This window comes from Mchenga conophoros, linkage group LG11 (genome assembly GCF_057382185.1).
Source record: "Mchenga conophoros isolate Kocher_MC1m ecotype Shallow Benthic linkage group LG11, M_conophoros_male_GT1.1, whole genome shotgun sequence".
NCBI classification, from domain to species: Eukaryota; Metazoa; Chordata; class Actinopteri; order Cichliformes; family Cichlidae; genus Mchenga; species Mchenga conophoros.
Genome location: NC_140536.1, coordinates 29,586,291 through 29,613,261, shown reverse-complemented (window position 1 = coordinate 29,613,261; position 26,971 = coordinate 29,586,291). Strand labels below are relative to the sequence as shown.

The following is a 26,971-nucleotide window of genomic DNA, read 5'->3' as shown; positions in this document are numbered from 1 at the left end:
GTCTTTTCGGCGAGGTGAAATATGGTGGCGGCAATGTTATGGAGTTTCCGCTACTCCTCTCGCTTTCATGCCATCAGGTTAGGAAGCTAGCTAGCGAGCGAGCTAAGCTAGAGTCACGCTAGGCCTCCAGCAAAACCAGCGGCAGAAGCAACCGAGATCACACGCTGCTGTTCGGAAGGAGACAAGTATTCCTTTATGAACCTGCATGAGAGCTGTTAAAATACCACAAATATGGTGGTTCTCAAAATTCGAGACCAGGTAAGTAATGGCTGGTGTTAGAGGTTTACCGTAAGTTTGAGCAAGTGGCCGGCTAATGTTAGCCTCGATTTCAGCGCTCGCCAGCGCAATGTAATTCGAGTCTTTCGAGCCTGACTCTGAAACGGAAGCATTTCCTTAATCTAGAATTTGAATTGTCCTCGATGAGGTGAAAGCTGGCTGAAGTACTGCGTGTAACATTCGAAGCCCCGTTGTTGTTCCCATCACGTTTGCACTCCGACATGTACTTAAATGGCTGTTGAGTTAAAAAGCAGCTAATGATGTTGTATTTATTTCCAGCAATTAGCCCGAGCCTGCGTGAAATGCATCCAGCGACTCACTTGTGAAGTGACTAGTTAGCATATTGTGAGACAACAATGCTAAATTGTGTTTGTGCAGTCGCTTACGAGCAATTCTAGCGTTATTGATAAACAATAATTTCCTCTCTGTTGCTGTTACAGTGAGATTATTGTCATGACAGCCAAAGCGATCTGTTGATTGTGACATTACTGTGACAGCTAAACGTTTGTGGTTATATTTATGTTAGCAAAACCAACTAGTGATGTTTGTGGCAGCTGTAGGTTTAGAAAACCCTTAAATAACGATATAGTTTTTGTTCACTGATTCACCAAACTATGTTATTTGGTGTCACAGTGGGGCAGGATAATGGAGTGATTGGATCTGAGCGGAGCTTTGTGCTAGTTTGGTGACTTTATTGTTTTCAAGAGGATTTATAACACTGTTACAGTTAAGCTATGCCTGTAATCAGACCTCTTTAGTGTGTGCCCTTATAGAAAAACTCAAAAATATATAAAACAAGACAGTTTCTATTAGCTAGTATTCGCATACTCTATACCCATGTGTACCGCGTTACTGGGGGAAAATGCAGGTAAACTGCTGTGTAATGCTTTAATATATGAGGGCAATGGCAGTGTGACAGTAGACGTGTCATTTTAAACTCTGCAAAAAAAACACTTGACACCTACTTCGTGAAAACCAGAATAGCTCAGTGTTATCATTTTAAGGGTTTTGTTTTGCACATGCCTGCTATTCTGTGACATATGTACGCGCATGTGTCTTTTATGGTCTGTGTGTGCTTGAATGATCTGGGCTCCTGTGAGCCGGTGGAAGTTGCCAAAGAGCTGTCTCCATGGTGATGGTATTAACTAGCTTGGCTTGTATGAGGAGAGGAGGCACACAGTCCAGCAGTGAGAGAAGAGCATAGAAAATCTCCTACACCACCACCACTCATGCAGGACACGGAGAACTGAAAACAACAAAATGCAGATCTGTCCTTCTTTTTTGTTTTTAACATGGCGCAAATAGTGTTCGAACCACAAGAGTCTGCTTGTTGGCTGAATTTGTCCCCAGTAACTCTAACCTGCTTTGTGCCCTGCAGACATTCATGGGCATTATAATAACTAAACGAGTTCATTGTCCTTGTGTTTAAAAAAAAGAAAGAAAAAGCCACTGTATGCTGCTTGCTTGCTCGCTTTTGAGATGGCAGTCGTGGTTGTACAAGTTTGTAATGTCGTGATTGCTTCAATATGTCGCTGGGAATAATCCACCCATGGCACCGCATATGTGTTGAATAGCTGTTGAGGGCTTATCCATAGCAGGGTGACCTTGATAGATTTAAAAAAAAGAAAAGAAATAACAACAATGACCCTTACAATGTTTGACATTTGGCTTATATGAAGTAAACTCAGCAATTTCCCTTACTTTATTGTATATCTTTTCTGTCAGGTAGAGGTATAAATTCTTGGTTCTGTATTTAACTTCATGAAGCATGAGTCACTAAAAGGCATCAGGAAGTAGTACTGCAAAACCAGATGATTGCAAGTATACGTAGTTGTGCTTGATTAATGTTTTAAAGTGGGTTGCTGAAGATGCACTTTCATAAACCAAATGTCTTTTGCACATACAAACTGCATGCATGCACATTAACCTAATTGACTAGCTGGGCAGCCTGCTAAGTTGAATGATTGAATACTAATGAATGCATGTACCCTGTATATTGCATCATTTTACCTGTACAATGGAAAGCAAAGAGAGGAGTCATTAAGTTCAGTGTTTTTGTTTTCTCTCAGCTAGTAGACTTATTTGGTATGTTTTGAGTTATTTTAAGCCAAAATCTATTTCAGGCACGTAAAGGTTATGAGTACATAATAGTGGTGTGAGGATCGATACTAAAGTATTGATTCTGTCAATACCAGATATTTATGTTCTAGAATCCATGCTCATATTAAAATATCAATATTTTATTAATTTGGGGTAAATTAGGAGTTTATGATTAACAGGAACACAGTGGAAAGTAACTATATTATTAGGATTTTCTAAATGATTTGTAGGAACTACTCCTCCTTCCGCTTGTCATAGTGATGCGAAATACAGCTGTATAAATGCATCGCTCGCTCAGGTGATGATCGTAAGCAGAGTCATGCGTGGAGCCGTTTCAGCTCCACAAACAGCCAAGACGTGGTTTGTGACACAAAAGTAAATCATTACACGGAATATGATGATGAGTTTATGATGAGGCTAACTGAAGAAGAGGTGAGGGACAGGTGCTGCTAGGAAGTCCTTTGGTGCTACAGGCAGATACTTTCCAGGTACAGAGAGGGAAAATGTGGAGCTGTTGGTGATGTGTAACACTAAAAATACAATTCAAACATACATAAGATAGATAATAACATGTATCTAGGAAATGTTTCTCAGCTTTATTATTATTTTAAATCAGTCATATATGTTTTTAATTGTTAATTGAATCCTTTTAAAATGTAGGCATTGAATTTTCAGGCTTTTTTTTTTTTTGCCTTTTTTTGCTTTTTTTCTTATATATAATTCTTCATAATTGAATGATAAGAGCAAGAAGTCTGATGTCATGTATCCATTATGAAGGTATATTTTGAAAGACAATACTTTGGATTTTCTAAACACATTAAGTTTTTGTACAAAGTGTCTGTATTGGATCACAATCACCAATACCAGTCTGAATTTTACTTGGTAGCTGATCAGAAAGGAAATCAGTGGCATCGCACGTCACTAGTAGATAACGCAATGTTTCATGATGCAGGCAGCAGATTATTTTAAAAGCAGTTTCCTTCTCTCGGCCACTTCTTGTTCATCCATTTTGTTTTGCATATATGCTGTCTTATTCATTCAGGTTAAGATTTCTCACTTATAGTGTATTTCTTAGGAATATAGTTTTTAATTGGGGGTTCAGCTGTAACACTTTAAAATGTCAGGAATGCTCTGCCTGGAAGGGATCTCCTCCTCTCCACTGTTGTCCCTGTCCAACCCAGCCTCTTGCTACAGGGCATGCAGATGAAAACATCCTGATCAAAGACTCCAGTGTTTCCAAAATCTTTGCTCTGGTTTTAAAGCGATCCAGTGTTGCTAAACATAAATGATATATTTTAGTCATATTACTTACCTAGGATTTGTTTTTGTTTTTTGGGTTATTCTTTTGTTTTTTCAATGATTTTATTTGAGCATTGCAAGCATTTCGTCTGTCTAAAATTACAGGAGTGGTTGACTCTTTCAAAAAACATAAAAAGACTGAAGCTAGCATCAGAAAGTGTTATCCAACATGAAGGGAATATTGTAACGCTGCATTCAAGACTCAGTTCTGTCATTTATGGTGTGGCAAACTCTAAATGCTGAGTTTGGCATTTAGAGTTTGGCTTGCACTGAAGTCATAGAAAGATACACAACACTGCCAGTTCTTCAAGTCAAAGTCAGTTTTATTATTCATAACTTTATTATGTAGAAGGCATAGTATAAATTATATTAAAGCATTTGTGCAATTATTAATATGTATAAAATGTGAAGGGTATAGCAGTTTTTTAAGCATAAGCAAAAATGTTTTTAAAGCCTATGTACACATAGCAAGTGTTTATACATAACTGGACAAGTGAGGAGTCATCAGTATGAAACTGAGAAAATGAGCATAGCAGCAATTTATTTTTATAAGGTGTTGCCAATTCAATGGCCAACATGTCTATTAGGTTGAAATTTATTGTGTGCACATGTTTTGTCACTTTTTAGAAACATCCCAAGTGTTATGATGGAAAAAATTCCATTATACACTCATGTTGAAAAACACACTGCTAGCACTCTGTCTACACGATGATCAACAAGAGAGATTTCTCAAAGAACTTTGGTTCATTTTTATGCCAAAACTTGCTCTTGTGATCATGTTGGATGTGGTGAATGAGAGGAGCTGTGTACTTTTATTTTTTTTCCTGTTTTTGATTCCTGGCTGTGTGAAAGTAAGCAGCACAGTTCTCATTTTGAGTACAAGGTTTGGGTCTGTCTTTTTTAATGTCTTCATTCAAAAACTGCGATGTTTATCTCTGCTAACATGGCATGTTTACTTATCAACAGACAGAAAGTGCAGAACGGTGTTTAAAAAGTGGCCTTGGCAGTCTGTGACATGCGGAGTCATCGTTTCATTGTTTGTTCTCTTTCTCCCAAAGAATAATGCTCTTTTACATTGCTTTCATTTGTGCTTTGTTGAATGCCAATATTTGGTCTTCAGATGAGTGTTGTGTATGTCCTGTGTTGCAAGCATGCTGAAGTCCTTAAGTTTAAGTTTGGCGGATTATTGGTTTTCTCAGATTTCAACAATACCCGTCAGACAGACAAGATTGTTACTCGCAGTTCATTGGGTTTGCTCTGTATGCAAATTGTAGTGATGGAAGCTGAGATGGTGTTACATGTCCACAAAGAAAAGTATCAAAATCATGACAATTTTGTCCTTTTTATTTATTGTGTGCTTTTTTTTTTTCTTTCTTTTACAGCCTCCTTTGCTGAAAGCTATTTTCAATGTAGATCCTGATGAAGTACGTTCGCTTATATTCAAAAAAGAAGATGTGAATGCACAGGTAAGCCCAACAGTTACAAATATCTGCATCTGTTTCCTCATATTATTGTTATTTTTGGGGGGGGCCTAATGTGCAGTTGTCCTTGAAAGGCCTCGTGCAGCTCTTTCTTACAGATATTGTAGCATACAGAACAGCACTGCATGACCTGCCTCTTTTTTTTTTTTTTTTTTTTCTTTACTGCATTCCTCGTCAATATTACATATTCAAGTGGTGGTGTTTGTTTCAAAATAAGGCTGTTTTGTACTCGCTCGTCCTTCACTGCAAGGCTTTTCTTTATTTTTATTTATATTAATTTGTTAAAACCACAATGTGGTGTTTGTGTAAATATTTGTTCCTGTTAACACTACAGTGTTGCAAATGTTAAGGAAAATGTGTTTTTGTATTGCTACACCAGACCAATGCACATGTAATGAAGAGACAGATTGCAGTGTTTACTGCAAGTTGTTTTGTTTCTCTGTAATCTCAGCAGTTTCTTCCTGTTCACTTAATACAGGACAATGAGAAGCGAACTCCATTGCATGCTGCCGCCTATCTCGGAGATGCAGAAATTATAGAGCTGTTGATTCTATCTGGTATGTTTTCTTCTTAGTATTAATGCAATGATCACAAGAAAGTGCTTGAAGCCACAAATACTGGGTGAATTTTGGATTGTAGAAATGAGAGTTTCACAGGTGTCTGGAGAGATTATCTAACAGTTTTTAATCAGAGAAAATAAGTCATGCTCTTAAAATGTGAAATATTAGAAATATTATAGATGTGCCTATAATTATCTTCCTAATGCTGGGAGCACATGACATACTGCTGTGTGTGTGTGTGTGTGTGTGTGTGTGTGTGTGTGTGTGTACATAATGGCACCTTTTAATAGCAAAGTGGAATACAAGCAATCATTCCTCTGCATACAGTATGATGAGATATTTGAAATGTCTCTACACCTCTTTCAGCCTTTTCTGAACTTTTCTAATTTAGTCTCTTCAAAAACTGTTGAATACCTTCTTGTCGAAACGTTGCACCATATGCAGCAAAACCATATGAGTTTAAATAGCCTTTGCTTCTTCACTTCTAGGTGCAAGAGTAAATGCCAAAGATAACAAGTGGCTCACTCCCCTGCACCGAGCTGTGGCCTCCTGCAGTGAGGTATGTGAATTTTCCCTTTGTTCTCTGTCATACACACTACAAGACACAGGTTTGCATATCCAAACAATGTAAACCTACTTGTTGTTTTTTCTTCACAGGATGCTGTCCAGGTGTTGCTGAAACACTCGGCTGATGTAAATGCCCGAGACAAAAACTGGCAGACGCCACTTCACATCGCCGCCGCCAATAAGGCGGTCCGCTGCGCCGAAGCCCTAGTGCCACTACTCAGCAATGTGAATGTGTCAGACAGAGCAGGCCGCACCGCGCTGCACCATGCAGCCTTCAGCGGTCATCTGGAGGTAAATTTAAACCCTAAGACATTGTTAGATTAAACTGTGCTTAAGGAGGCACTTTAACATCTTTGGAATCGATGTGGTTGCACGTTAATGAATTGAAATAGCAGCTGAACGTTTGGTATCAGCTTTCTTAAGGAGCAGAGTGTTAATGTAGAGGGTTGGTGAGGTTTTGTGGTTGTAAAGTGTGCAATGTCTTTGAGTATAACCTCTTCAGTAATCCTCATATTGATTGATTTAAATTGCTGTGTGCTACATAGATTGTTTTTGCTGGCAAACTGTCAGAGTATGCTAGCATTACTGGGTGTGTTTACCTGACTGTTATTAGAAGTTCCCGATCTCTTTCTAAGAAGTGTTTCTGCTTGCCTCAAGAATGATTAAACACTGGTGGGCACTCTGCCATGCAGTGCAGAATAATGGTCACATTATTTGCCCATTTAACAAGTGTTAGTTGAGACAAGCAACATCCACATATAGGTCTGCTGAATTTTAGTAGCGCATGACTAACCGACCCGACCGTTTGATCCCGGATTCAGTTGCGCAAAATCTGGTCCAGTCATCCAAATGCTTCCTGACATCAGGGCACCCTCTTAAGTTAAAGAGGGCAGCTTTTCAATGTTTAATGAGCCAGCTACATTGAATTAAAGAGCACAAACTGCATTTTCAGACATGGCTTAAGACTGAGTGGGCTCTCTGCATGCAGTCATAAATTGTGGTCGCATACTTAAGGGTGCTGGATGCACAGATAGTGCTTGACCAATCATGTGTCTGGATGCAAATTACCCATTGTAATCTTGTACTTGCATGCAAATTAGCTATCTTAAAAGTGAATTATCAAAAATTCATGCAAATGAATGCAAGTGCATACAAGCTATTTGGAGCATCTTTTAGGTATACAGTGGATTCAAGTTAAGCATATAAATATGAAAAAGGTGAGTCTATGGAGGTATGCTCCAAGAGAAGAATGCCACACTACTGGCTGTACAAGACAGGATATTTGGAAATGCATGTTTTCTTGTTTAATCTTAATTATATTTGTTCGGTTGGCATACCTGCACAGAATCTGTGCAAAAGGGTGACAAGGTTTCACCACTCATGTTTGCTCAGCAAGTTAAAAAAATAACTTTAGAAACCCCTGCAGGTTCAAATAATTTCTATTATATTAAAGTGAAGATACGCATACATTGACAAGACAATTGATCCAAGAGCGCTAAGATAAAGTCACTGAACTCGTATGTCTAATATGTAAACACTGCATGCAGTGTATATAAGTTGCTACATTTATTGCAAATGGTAGATAAGTAGGTTGATGTTGCAGCGTCCCCTGATGTTTTTTCTCATCCCCTGTTTGTTTTTTTTGGTTTTTTTGCTACTTTTAGATGGTGAGACTCTTGCTCTCCAGAGGGGCCAACATCAATGCTTTTGACAAGAAGGACCGCCGTGCGATACACTGGGCCGCCTACATGGGTAAAAAATAATGCAGCCATAGAGATTTTTACGTTTTGGTATTTGTTCATTTTTATGCAACTTTAGACATTCCTTTCTTCTTGTGGTCAATATTAACTTAAATGGCAGAATTTTATTTGAATAAAAATCATCTGTTAAAATGTTTTTAAATGTTTACATTAGAGTAGATGCCATATGAACAAAAAACATGTCTAATATCTTTGTGTAAGCATTATGTAATTAAATCTCTTTTTATCTTCAGGACACATAGAAGTGGTGAAGCTGCTGGCATCACATGGAGCTGAGGTGGCCTGCAAAGATAAGAAATCTTACACCCCCCTACATGCGGCAGCCTCTAGTGGAATGATCAGCGTTGTTAAATACCTCCTGGACTTGGGGGTGGATGTAGGTTCCACCCACAAGCTTTTTGCCATCGCACTGTAGACACTGCTATACTGTATGAGCTCAACAGGAGAGATATTTTTCAGTGGTGTCTCTAAATTGTGTGTTACAACTGTTCTAACTGTAACTGTTCTTTTATTTGTAGCACTTTATTCTAATTGTTTTAATTGCCTGCTGTTTTCCTGACTTTCTAGATCAATGAGCCCAATGCATATGGCAACACACCCCTCCACGTGGCCTGCTACAACGGGCAAGATGTGGTTGTGAACGAGCTCATAGACTGTGGAGCCAACGTCAACCAGGTGAACGAGAAGGGCTTTGCCCCTCTGCATTTCACCGCCGCCTCGCGTCACGGAGCACTCTGCCTGGAGCTTCTGGTTTGCAATGGGGCAGATGTCAACATTAAAGTGAGTAAAAACCAGGCAAAGCTTGTTATTAAACAACTAAGTATTTACATATATTTTTAGATATAACTTGTAACGACCACCATTTTCTTTGTGAGTATTTATTACATGGCATGCTGCGGGGAAAAGCCTGTTGTAACCTTTGAGTCTAAGGTTTATTTTGAGCACCTGACGGCTCCTTTTGGCCTCCCATCCGTAAACTCTCTCCATACTCTTTCACATGATTCTTGCGTAGGTGGTAGAGGTTTGTCGTGTGTGAGTTTGTGCTGGGGACCGGTTTGCGGCATAATTTGCATAGTACAGTTTTCTGGTCTGTGTCAGACTTTTCATAACCAAACCATTTCCATGCTACAGAGGTAGCCCCTAGTTTAGTATTTCTGTTTGGAGCTACCTGGTTCTGCCTCATCTTCGCTGGCCATGCTGGTATTTTCTGTACCTGCATTCACTTGGTGGCCATCCAAACAATGAAAAAATGCGACACCACAAATTAAACGATAGCGTATAAAATCGCACAGCCCTAACGTCTTGCTTCCTTGTGTGTAAACGTGTATTATTGTGCCTGCTTCCTACATGTGATAGGTCTTCTCATTGTTTGAGGGAAGCTGATTGACTTGGGGATTAAACTTTACTGTAAAAAGGCATAAGTTGTCAGATAATAAGTTTTTGTTTCAATTCAGAGTAAAGATGGGAAGACTCCACTCCACATGACAGCGATCCATGGGAGGTTCTCGAGGTCTCAAGCAATCATTGAGAAAGGTGAGCTGTTTCTCATGCTGGACCCAGAAGCAAAAACTGCTTTTTAGTGTAACAGAGGCTAAATGCTTGCTTTGATTTTGGTTTTTTCCCCCTAAAGGTGCGGAGATTGACTGTGAAGACAAGAACGGAAATACACCACTACACATTGCCGCTCGATACGGCCACGAACTCCTCATTAACACTCTCATCTCCAACAGAGCTGACACAGCTAAGTACGTGAGCCTTTCTGTTGATTTTTCAGTCAAGTCTTAGAACATATATTGAAGAGCCTTCCTTCTGAAAGCACACATGTAGTATCTGTTGTGTAACTCATATAAATGGTAATGTGCTAGTAATAGTCATTTTTTTATTCCCACATTAGCAACATTGTTGTGTACTGTTTGTATGATACAAAGTTTTTTGTTTTTTCATTCAGACGAGGAATCCATGGCATGTTCCCACTGCATTTAGCTGCTCTCAGTGGCTTCTCTGACTGCTGCAGAAAGCTCCTGTCTTCAGGTGAACGGCACTCATGCCCTGTCACAGCCTTCAGTGCAACGTGACACAAAGCTCACGTTTAAGTAGTTTAGAAATTCCTGACAGGAAAAAAAGTACAAAAATATATCATGTGCAATGTAAAACATTTTATAATATATCCTGAATGTGTCTCCTTCATAATCACTTTTACCCTGTGCAGGCTTTGATATTGATACTCCTGATGACTTTGGGAGGACCTGTTTACATGCTGCAGCTGCTGGAGGGTCAGTACACGATGGCTGAATATCGCCTTTAGTATTAAAGTATTGTGTAATTTTTAATCAAGTGACTATCTGTCTGTCTAACCCCTCAGAAACCTGGAATGTCTAAATCTTCTCCTCAACACTGGGGCCGACTTCAACAGAAAGGACAGCTTTGGCAGGTTTGTAGTATTTATTGGTGGATTTGGATCAAGAGTCAAATTTGAACAGGGAACTGAGCTGTGTTTGCTTTTCCAGGACCCCTCTGCACTACGCTGCTGCCAATTGTAACTACCAGTGCCTGTTTGCTCTGGTGGGGTCTGGGGCCAGCGTCAATGACCTAGACGAGCGGGGCTGCACTCCTCTCCACTACGCCGCTGCGTCTGACACAGATGGAAAGTCAGTAAATTCTCTCTATTAAAAATGGTGGATGTTGTGTGGGAGGTGGTTCATGTTTGTAGTTTTTCACAGATAAAAGTAAAAATAACCACCTGCATTATCCATTATGCTGAGTAGTGGTTTAGGACTAGAAGCCAACATGTTGTTTCCTTGACTACAGCGCTTTTGTTGTGTCTGCAGGTGCCTGGAATATTTACTGAGAAATGATGCAAATCCAGGGATCCGGGACAATCAGGGCTACAATGCTGTGCACTACGCCTCAGCGTATGGACATCGCCTTTGTCTGGAGCTGGTAAGAACTTCAATCCAGAGTACATGACACTTAACAGCCACCATGTCCCTGTTTTCATATTTGTGTTTTGTGGAATTCTGCTTAAAGAATTGCCTGTTTTTTGTTTGTTTGTGTTTTTTTCCTGTTCTTTAACAGATTGCAAGTGAAACACCCCTAGATGTGGTAAGTTGATTTTTAGTTCTTTAGTTCTTCTTTTTAGGCTCTTGAAGACATTTCACCTCTTGTCTGAGAGGATTCTTCAGTTATAACAGTGAAGAATCCTATCATGGGGATTATGAGCTATTCAGCCCCTAGTGGTGCTTTCACCTTGGACTTAGTCCAGAGAGTTGTTGTCATCATTATTACGTTATTGGGGTTGCACATTTCAACATGTGAGTGAGTGAATCACCTGGGAGGGGATCTCAAAAGAGTGTTATAGTTGGTGTTTTAGGCAACCACCTGTTCTGAAATGGTTGTTCTGTTTGGGCATAGATGACTTCTTTTACTCCTCCTTGAATCGTCTGTGTTCTCTGGATGACGTCTTGGTTCTCCCCTGGTGAATGTCTGACATTTTGTCTCATGCCTCTTTGCTGATAACTAAAAGTACTCTGTTAATGTGTGCGTTCCTTTTTCTTTTACCTTGGAGGGAATGTTTTCTGTATAGTTGTGTAAGCTTCTGATAACCCTAAGTTTGTGTTCCACTGGGTGGTGGGACTCAGAGTTTATGGTGGGTTTCTGGTAAATTTCAGTGTTCAGGCTACTATCTCCCTCGGTTGAATGGTAACCTGTTTTTTTTTGGTGTCCTTGATGTTTTTATCCCTTTAGTTGATAGATTTTTTTAAATTTAATTTCTTGAGTTCGTAGAAGAGAAGAAGCCTCACAACTGAGGAGTCTCTTCATAAAACTAGCAAGAAGTACCACAAAACTCTATGACTGAGGCCTTATTTTCTGGACCTGTGGGTCTGGTTGAGTCCAAGTGATGGAATTTTTTTTCATTAGTCAGTGAGCACAAGGGTCCCTACAGATGTTCGTTTGTGATCGCCCAAACTCATCTGCAGAAACATTTTCATTACAATACAAAAGCCCCAAGCAACAGATTTCAGCCAAACTTCAAAGACGTATAACAGGAAGGATTTTTCTGCTGTGATGTCTCCAGCTGTCTGTAACTCTGTCTATAACAGAGTATAATCAAGGCTTGACATATTTTTTTGTAGTTTTTATGTATATAAAATAGGGCACAGAGTCATGCAGTAGGAAAGGAAACAATATCTGAATCAGGTTCTCATGTGTGTCTTGGCTTATTCAGCTAATGGAAACCTCAGGGACAGACATCCTGAACGACGCGGATGTCAGAGCCCCTGTCAGCCCCCTGCATCTTGCTGTGAGTAATTTGAAACACTTGGTTTTATCCTTCTGGTGAGCAGTACATGTCACCAGCGTCAGCAGTAACTTTATAATGGGGGAATCCACCTTTCAGGCATACCATGGTCACCATCAAGCTATGGAGGTTCTGGTGCAGTCTCTGCTGGATCTGGATGTGAGAAACAGCCAAGGGCGCACACCCCTGGACCTGGCTGCCTTCAAAGGGCATGTGGAGTGTGTGGATGTCCTAATCAACCAGGGAGCCTCCATCTTGGTGAAAGATTACACCTTGAAGCGAACACCTATACATGCTGCAGGTATGTTAGACGTGGAGTTACAAATAAAATTTCCTGAACCTGAAAATTCAGACCCAAATACAACATAAGTAATAAGTTAATCTTTCCCGCAGCTACCAATGGTCACTCAGAGTGTTTACGTTTGCTCATTGGAAATGCTGATCTTCAAAGTGCAGTAGACATTCAAGATGGGAATGGACAGTAAGTTCAATGAAAATCTTTTTATTTTATTTCCATTCTTATTCTAAAGTCATTGCTAACATTATTGCCTCATATCTCCTAGAACCCCTCTCATGCTTGCGGTCCTGAGTGGACACACAGATTGTGTGTATTCTCTGCTAAATAAAGGAGCCAATGTAGAAGCCAAAGACAAATGGGGCAGGACAGCCCTGCACAGAGGAGTAAGTAAATGTCATTATTTTTGCTCATATTTCTGTGCATAACTTTATTCACAGTTTTCAGTATGGATACCTAAATCTTGCTACCACTATCAGAATTTACATGTGTATTTCTTGGCCTTTGTGGAATGAGTGTGTCTTTCAAATATCGCAACAACACAATAATCACAACAGTTTTTTTGTTTTGTTTTTTGTTTTTTACTGTGTTGCAAGGCACATTTCACTTATTGCCAACCAACCAGCATGTCAGACATGTAGTCCAGTCTCGCTTTTCGAAATATTGCTTGTCAACATCCTCATTTTCTCCTGATTAGATAGTTGCAAGTCATTGTGTACATGCCTAAATGATGCGGCAGTATCTACAGTTGGTACAAAACAGCAGCAAGTATATTCACACTAATCACAGGGAACACATCACTCACAGAACGACAGTAACTTCCCATTTGCTTCAGAATCCCAAGATTTTGGCTCTACTTGATACGTTAGAGCTCCTAATACCTCATACCACCCCTAGACCCTTCAGAATCAGTTGCTGTTACATATTTTACAGTTAAGGCTTAAAACAAATGGTAAACTGTTTTAGCCCAGTTCTGTGGAACAAACTTCCTCTCGCAATTCTATCAGCACAATCATTTCCCCATTTAGAAATAAATAAACGAACTTCAGGAAAGTATGGACTGGCTTTTACATGTTGTTTTCTTACATTTTTACTTTTGCTTTCTTTGTCTATTGCTTGTATATCTTCTTTATTCATTAATGTTATGCTTTTTGGAATGTTTTAGTACTAATATTTTTTGTAAGTTATATAAAGGACCTTGTGTGATTTTCCATAATGTATGGGTTTACACATTTAGTTGGCAAGCGAAAGGTCGATAGTTGAATTCCAGTCTGAGACGCAAAACTCTCTACCCAGTATGACTTTACAACACTCCTACTGTGCCAGCTTTCTACACAAATATGCTCTATTTGGACAACAGACATGCCAGCATATATTGAAAAGAAAACCTTGCCATCAAGGCAACGTAGGCATCATGTTAGGAATCGATGTGGAAATATTCTGCTTTGGGATGCCCAAAAGGCAGTCAAGATACTGAAAGTAAAAAGAGGCTGACTTCTACTATAGTGCAGTGACCCAACGTAGACCCTCAAAATGTACAATAAACAACTTAAAGAAAAAGAAGCAACACTCATGGAGGAAATATTGTGAAAACTGGGTAGTGCTGCGAGTATCTGAGAGGTTTCTCTGAAACCTTGTTTTTTTTTTTTCTACATATTGTATGTTGTCATTCAGGATGTAAGCCAGTCATTGGTAAAACCTGTTTTCTGTTCTCAGGCGGTGACTGGCCATGAGGAATGTGTGGAAGCTTTGCTTCAGCACAGCGCCAGCTTCCTGGTGCGAGACTGTAAAGGGCGCACACCGATCCACCTGGCAGCGGCGTGTGGACACATAGGGGTACTGGGAGGCCTTCTGCATGCTGCCCAATCAGTGGAAACACTCCCTGTCTTAACAGACAACCAAGGCTACACCCCACTGCACTGGGCCTGCTACAATGGTACAGAGAAGAGGGCTTTGATGACATTCCGTGTAGATAAAGACATTTACATGTGATGGTTAGAACATGCAAGCCTGCCACTAAGTGCAGTAGATTAGTATAATGAAGCACCCAAGTAAATGTGGTTGGAATATAGCCAAGCACATCTTTTCCATGTTTATTGCTTGCTCATCATACAGATGGCGACAGAATTATTAGTCCTGTCTTTAAACATTTTGTGTTTCCCAGGTGCTGTTAAACAAAGAAAGGAATTTTTCTTTTATAGTTTTTTCAAGCATCCAAGTTGTTTTTTTTGGATGCCTACATTATTTTACTTTGCACACAGAGATTAAATGATTTCACAAAAACTAAGACGGTTAAAATTATTAGCCTCCGTGATGCTTCTTTCCCCGAACACAAACAGTGTCTCTGTGGACCGAGAGCTCTGATTTAGTCTCATCTGACCAAAGGACACACTTCCAGTATGCATACTCTTTCTCCAAGTTGTCCTTAGCATACTTCAGTCTGGCTTTTCTTGGTGTGCAATCTCACAGTCCATTCCTTTGCATGGTTCTAGTGATTCTCTTCTGAGCGTATAATTCCCAGCTTAGCTAAAACATTCACTCATGTTTTGGCAGTTGCTAAGGGGTCTTTAGACACATCTCTCACCAGTTTCCTTTTCAGAGATTTTGAAATCTTTTGCTTCCTACCTCTGCCAGACTTTTTCTGTCCTGTGTGGCTCTCTTTGAATTTCTTATTGATGCTTCTCACTCCAGTTCTCAGTACTTGGAAATGATGTGATAACTTTGTATATCCTTCCTCTGCTTTGTGAGCATCAACAATTCTTTTCCTCAAGTCTAAACTGATTTGTTTTGGTTTTGGTATTATGCTTTCTCAAACTCAAACTCTGGCTGAAGTTTTTTTTGTACTGTGCTCAAAGCTGCTCAAAGCTTGTAAATTAAAGGACATCATTCCACGGCAGTGATTCGTGCTATGGCTCAGTTAAAACAAAAAAAGTGAAATAATTATGCAGCACAAATAGAAATCCTTCATGCTTTCTAAAGAAAACTAGTATGTTAAGAAATGCTATGTTGAAATTTCTGTTTTTCTGTTAAAAATGGCACTTGGGAAGCTTTTGACCCGAACTTTGCATTTCATAGGGGGACTAATACAGTCTTCCTCGTTGGCACAGGTCTCTTATGCACACCCTTAGGCTAGTTTTGACACATCCTGGTCATTATTGCTATGTTAATGCTGTAACTAGCTAATGTTTTCATTCTTGCAGGTCACGATACGTGTGTGGAGGTTTTGCTGGAGCAAGAGGTTTTCCACAAGGCTGATGGCAATTCTTTCAGCCCCCTCCACTGTGCTGTGTAAGACCTAGAGCTGCTTTCTCTCGATCAATTTGTGTAAGGACGGAGCATCTACCAGATTAAATAGTGCTGTTTTTTATTCCTTAGGATCCATGACAACGAAGGTGCTGCTGAGATGCTGATAGACACACTGGGCCCTGCAATTGTGAATTCCAAAGACAGTAAAAACAGGCATGTATGATGTTACAAGAAAAATATTAATTCAAGCCTGAATAGAATTGTAAAGCACCTGATTCTGGGAACGAGCGTAAGGAAGTGAAGGGTCATATCACTGAATAAATACTGAGCTTTGCTTTGATGTTGCACGTGCAGGACCCCGCTCCACGCCGCAGCCTTCACTGACCACGTGGAGTGTCTCCAGCTGCTGCTGAGCCACAACGCTCAGGTCAACAGTGTCGACGCCGTGGGGAAGACACCGCTCATGATGGCTGCTGAGAACGGCCAGACCAACGCTGTCGGTACGAAGGCTTTAACTATTACCCTGGCAAATATCACAGCGGGACATAATAATCAAGTGGAGGATTGAATTAATAAACTGTGCTTTATTGAATTAACTTCATTTTGTTTTTCCTGTGTTTGATCATGTCACCATTAGAGGTGCTGGTGAGCAGTGCAAAAGCAGATCTCACTCTACAAGATGCTGCAAAGAACACTGCACTACACCTGGCCTGCAGTAAGGTGTGTAGTACCATATGCTCTTAGTATGCACAGTGTCTTGCCAAAGTGTTTAAATATGAGAAAGGATGAGCATTTACCACTCTGTGTGGCTCTTTTTATACCCATCCATAGGGACATGAAACCAGTGCCTTGTTGATATTGGAGAAGATTACAGACAGAAACCTCATAAATGCCACTAATGCCGCCTTACAGACGTACGTATCACTCTTATCATATTAGTACCTCGCTTGTTAGTGCATTATTGTTAATAACTGAATTCTTAATGTCAAAATGTACAAAACAAATTAGTAAGTGTTGACTAGCTTGTCACCGATTTCAAAGATTTATCTTGTCTTTTAAGGCCTCTACACGTGGCTGCAAGAAATGGCCTGACTGTGGTAGTGCAAGAGCTGCTTGCAAAGGGAGCCAGTGTCCTTGCAGTTGATGAAAATGGTAAATTCACTGTAGTTTTTTTTAAATTATTATTATTTTTGTCTTACTTCTGGGTTTTGGTGTGCATCCTTGGGCACAGCAGGATTAGAAGCTGACTGCAAATGTTTTCTTTGCATTAATTTTATGGAGCATAAAATATTGTTGTGTTGTTATTTCCTCAGGTTACACGCCCGCCTTGGCTTGTGCCCCCAACAAAGATGTGGCAGACTGCCTAGCCCTCATCCTGGCCACCATGATGCCTGTGTCTCCCTGCACCCCGGCACCAACCCTCCCATTCAGTGCCATTAACCATTACACTACCAGCCCCTCTAAGAGCGTCACCTTCGACAGCCTGCCCGTGCTGCGTGGCGAGCACAGCTCATACTGCAGCTTCAACAACATCAGCCACCACGACGGCTTCTACAAAGACGAGGAGCTCAACGACTCTGATTCAGAGACGTACTGAAGGAAGGGCGAAAGTGATAAATGCATAAACACACGCTGTGTCTTAAAAATCATCCACCATGAGTTTGGGAGGGCAGAATGAGACACAAGCCCCCACAGGAGCCTTAAGAGTCCCCCTCACCCCACCCCACCCCTTCATCACCACCACCACCAGAGAGCGAGCAAGTGAGGGAGGAGGTTCAGCAGGCTGGCCAACGCTCATCACCACCTCATCCAGCACTAGGTGTCCTTTCAACTAATACTGGACCTCAGTGACCACTGCTTTACCAACACGGACTTCTTGAGTGCTAAAACCTGGACTCGTTTGGTAGACGGCAACCTTTCTAAGGCAATAACATGCTGTAGACTGGTGGTTGCACATCACAGAGAGCTAAACCAACAGGGACCAAGAGACATGGATACATTTTAACCCAGTTTTAACTGTGCAAATGAGACTGAGAAGGCTTGGGTTCATCGGCGGTTCGCTGTTTCTGTTAATGTGTGTGTGTGTGTCTGTGTGCGTGTGTGCGCGCGTGTGTTTGGAGGGGTGGGGGGGTTCATGGGTTTATATCCGCACACTACACCCTTCAGAATGCACTTGTCCTTCAAGTCTGTAAAAGTCATACTGGGGGAAAAGATCATTTATTTTTTGAGATCAAATTTTTATTAAACCCATTTTTCATGTCTTAAATTCCTTATCCTCTAGAGGAAAACAAAAAAAAGTCAGGTTTTAATGATCTGAGTAATTTCAAAAAATTTGATATGTGCACCGGTTAATTATTAGGTCGAGCAACCTTAATTTTGTACATTGACTTGTCCATTGCGGTTTAGTCTTTGAAGAATAAATTATTTGTGTACTTCTGGTCCCTTTTTATGTGTTCATTTTGTGCCTTCATTAGTTACTGAAAAGGATGGGTTTGTAGAGGCAGCTGTGAAAGTACAGTGGTGCACACTAGGTAAGTATTTAAACATTTGTGAGAAGCACTGATCCCTTACTGAGGTATTTAGGCTGAGCTTTGCGAGGAGAAACACTGTAAACCAATGATAGGATGGCATTTGATTTTTCTTCTGTCTAAATGATATTTTTGCTGTTATCTTAGTCAAAGTATTGACTTTTGCTTGCTTTAACTTCAAAAAAAGAGAGAGAAACCACTCGATTGTACCCTGATTCAAGAATTCACAGTTTTGTTTGTTGACAAATGCTTTTAACTGGAATTATGTAAAATACATTCGCTAATTTCATTAGTATGGAAAAGTGTTTTTTTCTTTTCCTTGCTTTTTTTCTTGAAGAGGAAAGAAACTAGCATGTATATAGGGAAAATGACTGTGAATTCAAGTTCCAATGAATTCTTTCAGTACTGAGATTGCTGTATATTTTATGAGTAATAAAGAAATGAGTTATTTAATGATGAACTTGATTTATTTTTTTTTGTTAAATGCTGTCTTTATTTCTGATTGCAACTATCTCCATTTCTTTGTTTTGCTGGGAAAATGGGTGCAAGTGTACAAAAACATATGGAAATACAGTACCGTATATAAGGTAAAAACAGAGTTTGCATAATTCTAATGAGCTTGAAAGTCACTTTTCTGTGTTCATAATGTCATCGGTTTTGACAAGATCCCAAACACCGCTGTCAGAAATGCAGGACCAGACCATGACAGAGACACTGTGTTTTACAGGTGGCTGTAGACACTGTTGTACCTTTCTCCTGACCTCTGTAAATACTGATGACGATTCATCACTCTATAAGACTTATGCTACTGATTTACAGTCCAGTTCTTGTGTAATTTGGCATACCACAGTCTATTCTTACTGTTTCTCACTTTTAAGAATGACGTTTTGACAGCTACCTTTCCACTGAGACTATTTCTGATGAGGCAGTGAGCAGTTCAGGGGCCTGTTGGTGTACCATCATTCAATTATTATTAGTTATACTTTTGTTTTTTATTCTGTCATACAAATATAGAAATCATACAACTGCTGTTTTTATGGTGTAGAAAGGTTACTGGCAGCCAATGAAAAGAGCTGCATGATTCTGTTCCATCCATATTTATTAATTTATTTAAAATGATGCATTAAACCAAAGACCGACTACAAGGTCTATGCTTAAACTCTAGATTCTAATATTTATTAGAAATAACTAAATAAAATATAGTATCTAGTCTACACAACTGAATTTCTTTTTGCACTTCTCGGTAGGACGTGAGGTCACACGCATTGGCTCCCGTGATTGGCTCGTAACTCGGAAGTGGAAGTAAGGGGGCGGATGCAGGTCCAAAAACAAACCAAGCAGAGACCTTTGCTCAAGGGCTCTGATGCAAACTTGCTCAAGTCGCAGTCCAGCCTCACCTTGTGGTTTGCGACTGTGCGGTTTGACATTGCGCTGCCTGCTGTCTCCTCACGGTCATGGACGAAGTGACAGGAGCTCAGCTCATCGCTGAGTCTCTAAAGGCTCAGGTAGGAATGACGTCGTCTGCAAACATGTGGCACTCCAACAGAAATATTCTCCCTGTTTGTGTCTTTGCTCAGATGTAACTGTTGAGCAATGTGTCAAAGTCCAAGTGCGGTGCGGTCAGGATCACTAAACTTTTCATAAAAGCATTTCCCCCTCTTATTAATAATGCTACTTTTTTACAAAACTTGTTCAATCCAACGTTCAACCAATCTCCCTGCAGAAAGTGGACTACATGTTTGGGATAGTTGGAGTTCCGATTATCGAAGTGGCCATGGCTGCTCAGGCTGCAGGAATCAGATACGTAGGAATGCGCAACGAGCAAGCGGTAACTCGTTGTTTTGTACAACCTTAGTAATCCCTAACAAAAGCATTGCACTGCCATGCTGACATCAAATAATTTCTGTCGCATAACAGGCGTGCTATGCAGCGTCTGCCGTCGGATACATTACTGGGAGGTAAAATCTAATTCTGTACCGAATAAGGTGAACAGCTGGTGCCCAGCACTGTTATTCACATGTTGCTGTTTCCTGTGGTTATCTGAATCCAGACCAGGGGCCTGTCTTGTGGTTTCTGGACCTGGGCTCATCCATGCCCTGGGTGGAATGGCCAATGCCAACATGAACTGCTGGTATGACTCCATAACCACTGCTGTGTACTGTACAACTAACAAGGTGTTTATGAAGTGATGCTGGCTTTGCACAGGCCGGTGGTTGTTATCGGAGGGTCTTCGGATCGAAATCAGGAAACTGCAGGAGCCTTTCAGGAGTTTCCTCAGGTAACACGTGTCTCGATGTGGATTTTTGCCTGACACCGCTTCTCTACGCTGATTCTGTTTCTCCATGTTGCCAGGTGGAAGCATGCCGCCTGTACAGCAAGTTTTCAGCGAGACCCAGCAGTCTAGAAGCCATCCCCTCAGTGATAGAGAAGGTTGTATAACAATGCCCTCACACTGTCTGTTTGTTCTTTTAATGTATCGAACAGATCTGGATGATGATGATTATTTTCATCACGTCTGTGTAAAGTTTTCTGGTATTTGGTTGGTCACAGGCGGTCCGCACAAGCATCTATGGGCGTCCAGGTGCTTGTTATGTGGATATTGCAGGCGACATGGTTAATGCTAAAGTGGAGAGGAGCAAAGTTAGGTTTGTTGTCATTCTTGGATTTAAAAATAAATAAATACATTTTTATGCACAGTATCACTCGTTAAACATCAGGTGTATAGACTCTCAGAGAAGTGTGTCTCTCGCTCAGAGAGGTGTCCTGCTGTCCGCCTCCACCAGTGAGTTTGGCTGACCAGGGTTCAGTCACAGAAGCCATATCTGTCTTAAAAGCAGCCAAGACACCCTTGGTCATCATCGGCAAAGGTAACTGAAACAAAAGAAGCAATTGCCACCTCTTTTCAAATTAACTAAGCCTAACCAACCTGTGTTTTTCCGCCAATAGGAGCAGCCTACGGCAGAGCAGAGACTGTGCTGAGGGAGCTTATTGAAATGAGTGGCCTTCCCTTCCTGCCCACCCCGATGGGAAAAGGGGTTCTTCCTGATGACCATGCCAACTGTGTAGCTGCTGCACGCTCAAGGTAAGCCTCACACTGCACAATCACACCTGGTAGTAACCAGACAAAGTTGTAACAATCTGTAGAGCTTCTCCTTAATAGAGTAGTCCAGCAGAACTCTGTAACTTTAGTGTGTTTTAATCTTCCTGAAGTAGAAGGCATAGACATGCTCAGTAATACCCATGCAGGCTTTGGGGTTTAATCAATGCTCAGTTGATATTAACAGTTGAACCAAGGCTGGATGGATTGATGCCTTTGTGCTGTGTGTGCCAAAATCTGACCCTGCCATCTGAATGTTGCAGCAGAAATCCAGACTCATCAGACCGGGCAACATTTTTACAATTTTGGTGATTGTATTGATGTATTGAGCTGCTGCCAACTGATTGGCTGGTTAGGTATTAATGTGCAGTTGAACTGGTGTACCTAATGAAGTGTTAGGTAAGTGTATAATAATACACTTATAAAAGTACTTGTTTTTTAAAAGCGATGGTCAGATTTTTCAAAAAAGAAAACAGTCTAACATCCAGACAGACGGATGTGTTTTGAGTGCAGCTCCTATTTTGAATGTGTTTTTAGCTAGAAGACAAAATTCACCTTCTATATGCATTATTAGGATCGAAAAACATTCTGCCTAAGGGAGAAGTGGCACGAAGTTTCTATTTCTATATTTTTTAGGCCAAGAATAGTTGACAGTACATGTTTAGATGGCAAACAAACATTTGTGTCATGGTCATCTATCTGGCTCCTAAATTCTGCATCTTCTAACTAGTCAGGATCTAAAATTTTTAGTCTTGTTTAATGAGAATCCATTGTTTGACCTCTTCTGCTGTTTGTTTTTTATGTATTTTTTCCCTTGTTACCCAGAGCTCTTCTCCAGGCTGATGTCATACTTCTGTTTGGAGCCAGGCTAAATTGGATGCTCCATTTTGGTCTTTCGCCTAGATTTAACCCTAATGTTAAGATCATTCAGGTATGTAAATGACCGAGTTTATGGTTTGAGAAAAATCAGCATTAAAAGATCTGGTTTAAAGCTAGTAGTCTATTTGGTTGTTAATCTTTTGCCTTGTCATGAGAGAGTTAGTTTTGCCAAATCTGGTGCTGCAAAAGCTGTAATGATATAACCCCACTGTGATCTGTTTGCAGGTTGACCTTTGTGCTGAGGAGATGGGCAATAACGTGAGGCCAGCTGTCGCTCTCCTTGGAGATATCAGTGCTGTTGCCACTCAGGTACATTTTCAGCAACTCAGCCCATTGGCTCATCTTTCTCTTTGATGTCTTTCCCATAACGTTAATTTAGGAATCAAAAGCAAACCTGTTTCATCAACATTTGCGCTAATGGTAAGAACCTGTGTAGAACTATGTTTTTCTCTCATAGATAATTCACTATAGCATAAGATCTGGTTGTACTTGTGCAGCTCTTAATGGCTTCTTTAATCATTGGTTTTTAAGCCTGACGACACTGAGGTCTGAACACTTTGTTCAGAGTTTTTTGTTTGTTTTTATATTTTCTTTGCTCCTCTCACTGAATTTTCAGACTGAAATATGCGACAAAAAATATGTCTGTAAAAAGCAAAATGGCAAAAACAAAGCGTATTTCATATACAGAGGAGTTTGAATTGCTAATATATGTTAATTGAGGCCTGAGATGTACTTCTTGGGTTTTTTGCAGTTTCTCTGAGCGCTGCATGGTCTGACCTTGGGGTGAATTTGTTAATAAGATTTCCACTTGTGAATGATTTTCCTCACAGTACGATGATGGACTTGAAATTGTTTGCAAATGGCCTTATAATCATTCCCAGATTAATGGACAGCAACATTTGCTGAGATTGGTGTTGTCTTTCCTCCTCGGCATTGTGTTCACACACGACCACTTGCTGATGATCAGTTAATCAAATGCATTTGATTAGCAGCACCTGGCTTCTACGTTCTCTCTCAGTTCCTATGGAAACAGTGAGGACATTCACAAGACTGCTTTTGCATTTTATTACGATTACATTGTGTTAAATGTCATGGGGTTGTTCTTCCTCTGAGGTTGCATCTACCAAATTTTAAGACCAGGTAAGGACCAGATGATTTCTTTGAAACGTCTTGTGCTGTATTTTTAGCTCGACTATATTCTCTATATCAGTGACACGAGTACAGTAACATTCAACTGTAATAGCAGTGTTTTTGTTTTTTTTTCTTCAGCTGCTACTGTGTGTCCGTAGAGATGGTTGGAAATACCCCTCTAACGCTGAGTGGTGGAGCACGTTAAAGAGCAAGATTGCTGCTAATGCAAAAATATCAAAGGTGGGTTTCACCAAAGTTCTTCTAATCCTTCCTTAGAATTTGGACCACCAATGGAAAGCTTACATTGTTGTTCTGTGCATGGTTACACTGTATCAGCCTGCCGATGACATTAAATTATATATTTAATCCATTTAGATGTTGTCTCTGTTTTTTGTGTTTCTTGCCAATAGGCACTTGCTCTACAGTCTACAGTGCCCTTGAACTACTACACAGTGTTTCATCACATCTCCCAGCTGCTGCCACATGACTGCATCATTGTCAGCGAGGGTGCAAACACAATGGACATCGGACGCACCATGTTAAATAACTACCTACCTCGACACAGGTAAGCCAGTCAAGCGCACTGACTTTTTTGTTGTTTTTTTTATGCTAACAAATCAATTTAGACTAAACTGTGAGTTAATGTATATCTATTAGATTGCTGTAAACTAATCTTGATGATGTTCAGACTGGATGCAGGCACTTTTGGAACAATGGGAGTAGGTCTCGGGTTTGCTATCGCAGCAGCTGCTGTGGAGGCGAGCCAGAACACCGGCCGAAGGGTCGTCTGTGTGGAGGGAGACAGTGCCTTTGGGTTTTCTGGTATGGAGGTTGAGACCATGTGCAGGTGAACTGAGTCCAGTGTTTCTATTCAGTATTTGCAGTTTAACCGTCTATTGACTTCACATTCTTCTCTTTGTGTTTTGTAAATCAGGTATAGCCTACCCGTGGTTGTTATTGTGGTCAATAATAACGGCATTTACAGCGGAGTAGATTCTGAAACATGGAAAGCAATGAAACAAATGGGAGAGCTGACCTCTGTGTGAGTGAGATACTTTTGAGAAAATGATCATAAAGTGAATTCACTGATAGTTTTTATTGATGTCTTATGCTATGACGTAGCAAAAGTTGTCTTACATCGTCACACTGTAGGGCCCCTCCCGTGTCCCTTCTACCTGACGCTCGCTATGATGAGGTGATGAAGGCGTTCGGAGGTCGAGGGTTGCTGGTGAGGACGGTGGAGGAGCTGCGCAGTGCCTTACAGCTTAGCCTGAGTGACTGGGAGAGACCAAGTCTCATCAATGTGCTCATTGACCCTTCCTCAGACAGGAAACAGCAGGTAACTACAACTGTTAGGAGCACATGTTTATAGAGTCTGCATGTTTATAAAGTATGCAACAACATTAACCACGTCTTGCCTGCCAGACAGACTTGAGGGTGAGCGTCTCCCAGGTGCACCTGGAGTAAAATTCTCTACATGCACAGGCAACTCTAGAAAAATAATGCTCCACCTTGTGGTCACGGTTGTAATAACAACTCCTACCATAGTCAGAGCATCTCTGTGGCTCTATCAAATATCTGGACTTCTGCGCTGTGGAGCGTTTGCCGTACACTGGAGAAACATGGAGGGTCTAAGGCGGTCCGAACATGTTAACACAGTCTGGAATAAAGACTTGACATATATCACTCATATCAGAAATCTCATCTCATAGCATGTTTTACACCTTTGCAGCCCAGAGTCCTTGCAGACTATAAACGGTACTATATGACAAAAGGCTGCAAATCAGATCACAGAATGTTTTTAGTATTTGGTCCTGGTGCACCACAGAAGGCATAAAGAGACTGAGTGACACCAGCAGACACAGCAGTAAAGCCAAGCCTGATTTAATCCAGTGTTTCTTTGGTCTCTGCTTTGCATACAATAAACAGCTTCATGTTTACTTGACTCTTCCTCATCCTTTGAGGGCTATGTTACCAACATGCCTCGCTGAGCTGTAATCCTCCTGCTCCAGGTGCACCAGAACTGTTGTATTCCACTCACAATCCCTCCACCTAACACCAACCTGACCTTTCTATTTCAGGGCTCCCATAATTAGAAAGCAAGGCCCTCCGTGTTTATGTTGAACGTATCCACGCAACCTTTTGCAGACACGGTTGAAGGTTGTATTGAGTAATGTATCCACAGCGCTGAGCTCCACGGCTGTGCCAGCAGAAAGACTTGTCCCTGACTTTTAGTGTTGCGCCTTTACCTTTCGACACCCAACTTTAATTCATTCCTGTCAGACTTGAAGCTGACAAGATTTAGTTTTGAAAATTTGAAGAAAACTTTTAGTTAATTTTTATTACCTGGAAAAACCTCTGTTTTACTGCTTAGATCTCCATTACAGTACAATATTCCTCTAGATCTTATTACACCGTATAGCTAATATAAACACTGTGTTGTCTGTTTGCAGGAGTTTCCTTGGCTCACACGTTCCAACCTGTAGATTTCCAGAGCGTTTCAGAACAGCAGTGACGGTTTTCTCCTGGAAAATATCAAACTGCTTTTGTTTTTCTGGTTGTTTCCATTAATTAATCTAATATTTTGCTATTACTATACTGTGAATAATATGAAAAATATGACTACAATAAAACATTTCACACAGAGTGCATGCTGTTTCTTTATGTCAGTTTTTTCCCCTCTTAATCTGGACTGCAACTCTGAGTTGCCCTGTTGAGTATTGCCTACATTAATGAAATGTAATAAAATTAAATCTGGAGAAAAGGAGAAAATAAACGCATTTGACAAACTTTTTTTTCTTTTTGCAAATGAACCAGCTAATCTTTACAGTTGAATGTAGAGATTTGTCAGTAATGGGGAAACTTTAGATGAAATCAACAGGATTTTTCTCATTTCCATAAGTTTTGTATCCTTTTCCACAACTTGTCTGAAAAATCCTAAATGCGCAACAAAAAAAGCAATGCAAGCTAAAATAATTTGGTAGAAAATTGCATTGCTTTGTATCTCTTAAGTTGCAAGCTTGACATGATTGCTTTTTGTAATTTATATAAAGAAAAAAGCATAATTTATCTTAACCTCCTAGGACCTGAACTCTTCCCCAGCATGCATTTTTAATTTCTCTTTGATATTTGGGCATATTGGGGCCCGATGAATGTAAAAACAAAGAATTACCAGATTTTTGTTTTTACCTTATTTTTGTTTTTAAGAAAAATCAGAGCCACATATGAGGATATTCGTTTAAAATTTTGATAGAACAGTAGCAGTATAATGTCCTTGTAAGTGGATATCAGGCCCATGTAGAGCAAAATTGAGTATTTTAGTCTAAATAACCCAAAATGTGATGTCCACACATGTGGACGCCAGGTCCTAGGAGGTTAAAGTGCTGCTGAGAAGTAATGGAGTCTGTTTTTCTAGGTCCTTTGGAAATGCAGACACTTGACATTGTGTAAAAGAC

The 26,971-nt window shown here is 40.4% G+C and overlaps 2 protein-coding genes across 2 annotated transcripts; both read left to right on the top strand.

Annotated features, from left to right (window-relative positions):
• The first annotated feature begins 6 nt into the window (after nt 1-6).
• Nucleotides 7-18,869, top strand: ankrd28b (ankyrin repeat domain 28b). The gene is made up of 28 exons (XM_085292363.1): nt 7-258; nt 5,058-5,141; nt 5,635-5,713; nt 6,205-6,275; nt 6,374-6,574; nt 7,948-8,035; nt 8,277-8,419; nt 8,611-8,823; nt 9,498-9,576; nt 9,674-9,788; nt 9,992-10,074; nt 10,253-10,316; nt 10,406-10,474; nt 10,551-10,691; nt 10,872-10,983; nt 11,119-11,145; nt 12,269-12,343; nt 12,440-12,641; nt 12,734-12,821; nt 12,904-13,021; nt 14,352-14,571; nt 15,836-15,923; nt 16,011-16,094; nt 16,236-16,381; nt 16,519-16,601; nt 16,713-16,795; nt 16,942-17,033; nt 17,195-18,869. The coding sequence occupies exons 1-28, from the start codon at nt 232-234 to the stop codon at nt 17,476-17,478; spliced, it is 3,159 nt and encodes a 1,052-aa protein (XP_085148489.1). The 5' UTR covers nt 7-231; the 3' UTR covers nt 17,479-18,869.
• Nucleotides 18,870-19,720: 851 nt separating this feature from the next.
• On the top strand, nt 19,721-26,162 carry hacl1 (2-hydroxyacyl-CoA lyase 1). Its single transcript, XM_085292362.1, has 17 exons — nt 19,721-19,914; nt 20,133-20,237; nt 20,327-20,367; nt 20,460-20,540; nt 20,615-20,687; nt 20,762-20,839; nt 20,960-21,054; nt 21,164-21,276; nt 21,356-21,491; nt 22,332-22,437; nt 22,611-22,694; nt 23,655-23,756; nt 23,927-24,081; nt 24,205-24,363; nt 24,451-24,558; nt 24,669-24,855; nt 25,970-26,162. The coding sequence occupies exons 1-17, from the start codon at nt 19,864-19,866 to the stop codon at nt 26,000-26,002; spliced, it is 1,707 nt and encodes a 568-aa protein (XP_085148488.1). The 5' UTR covers nt 19,721-19,863; the 3' UTR covers nt 26,003-26,162.
• Nucleotides 26,163-26,971: the final 809 nt, after the last annotated feature.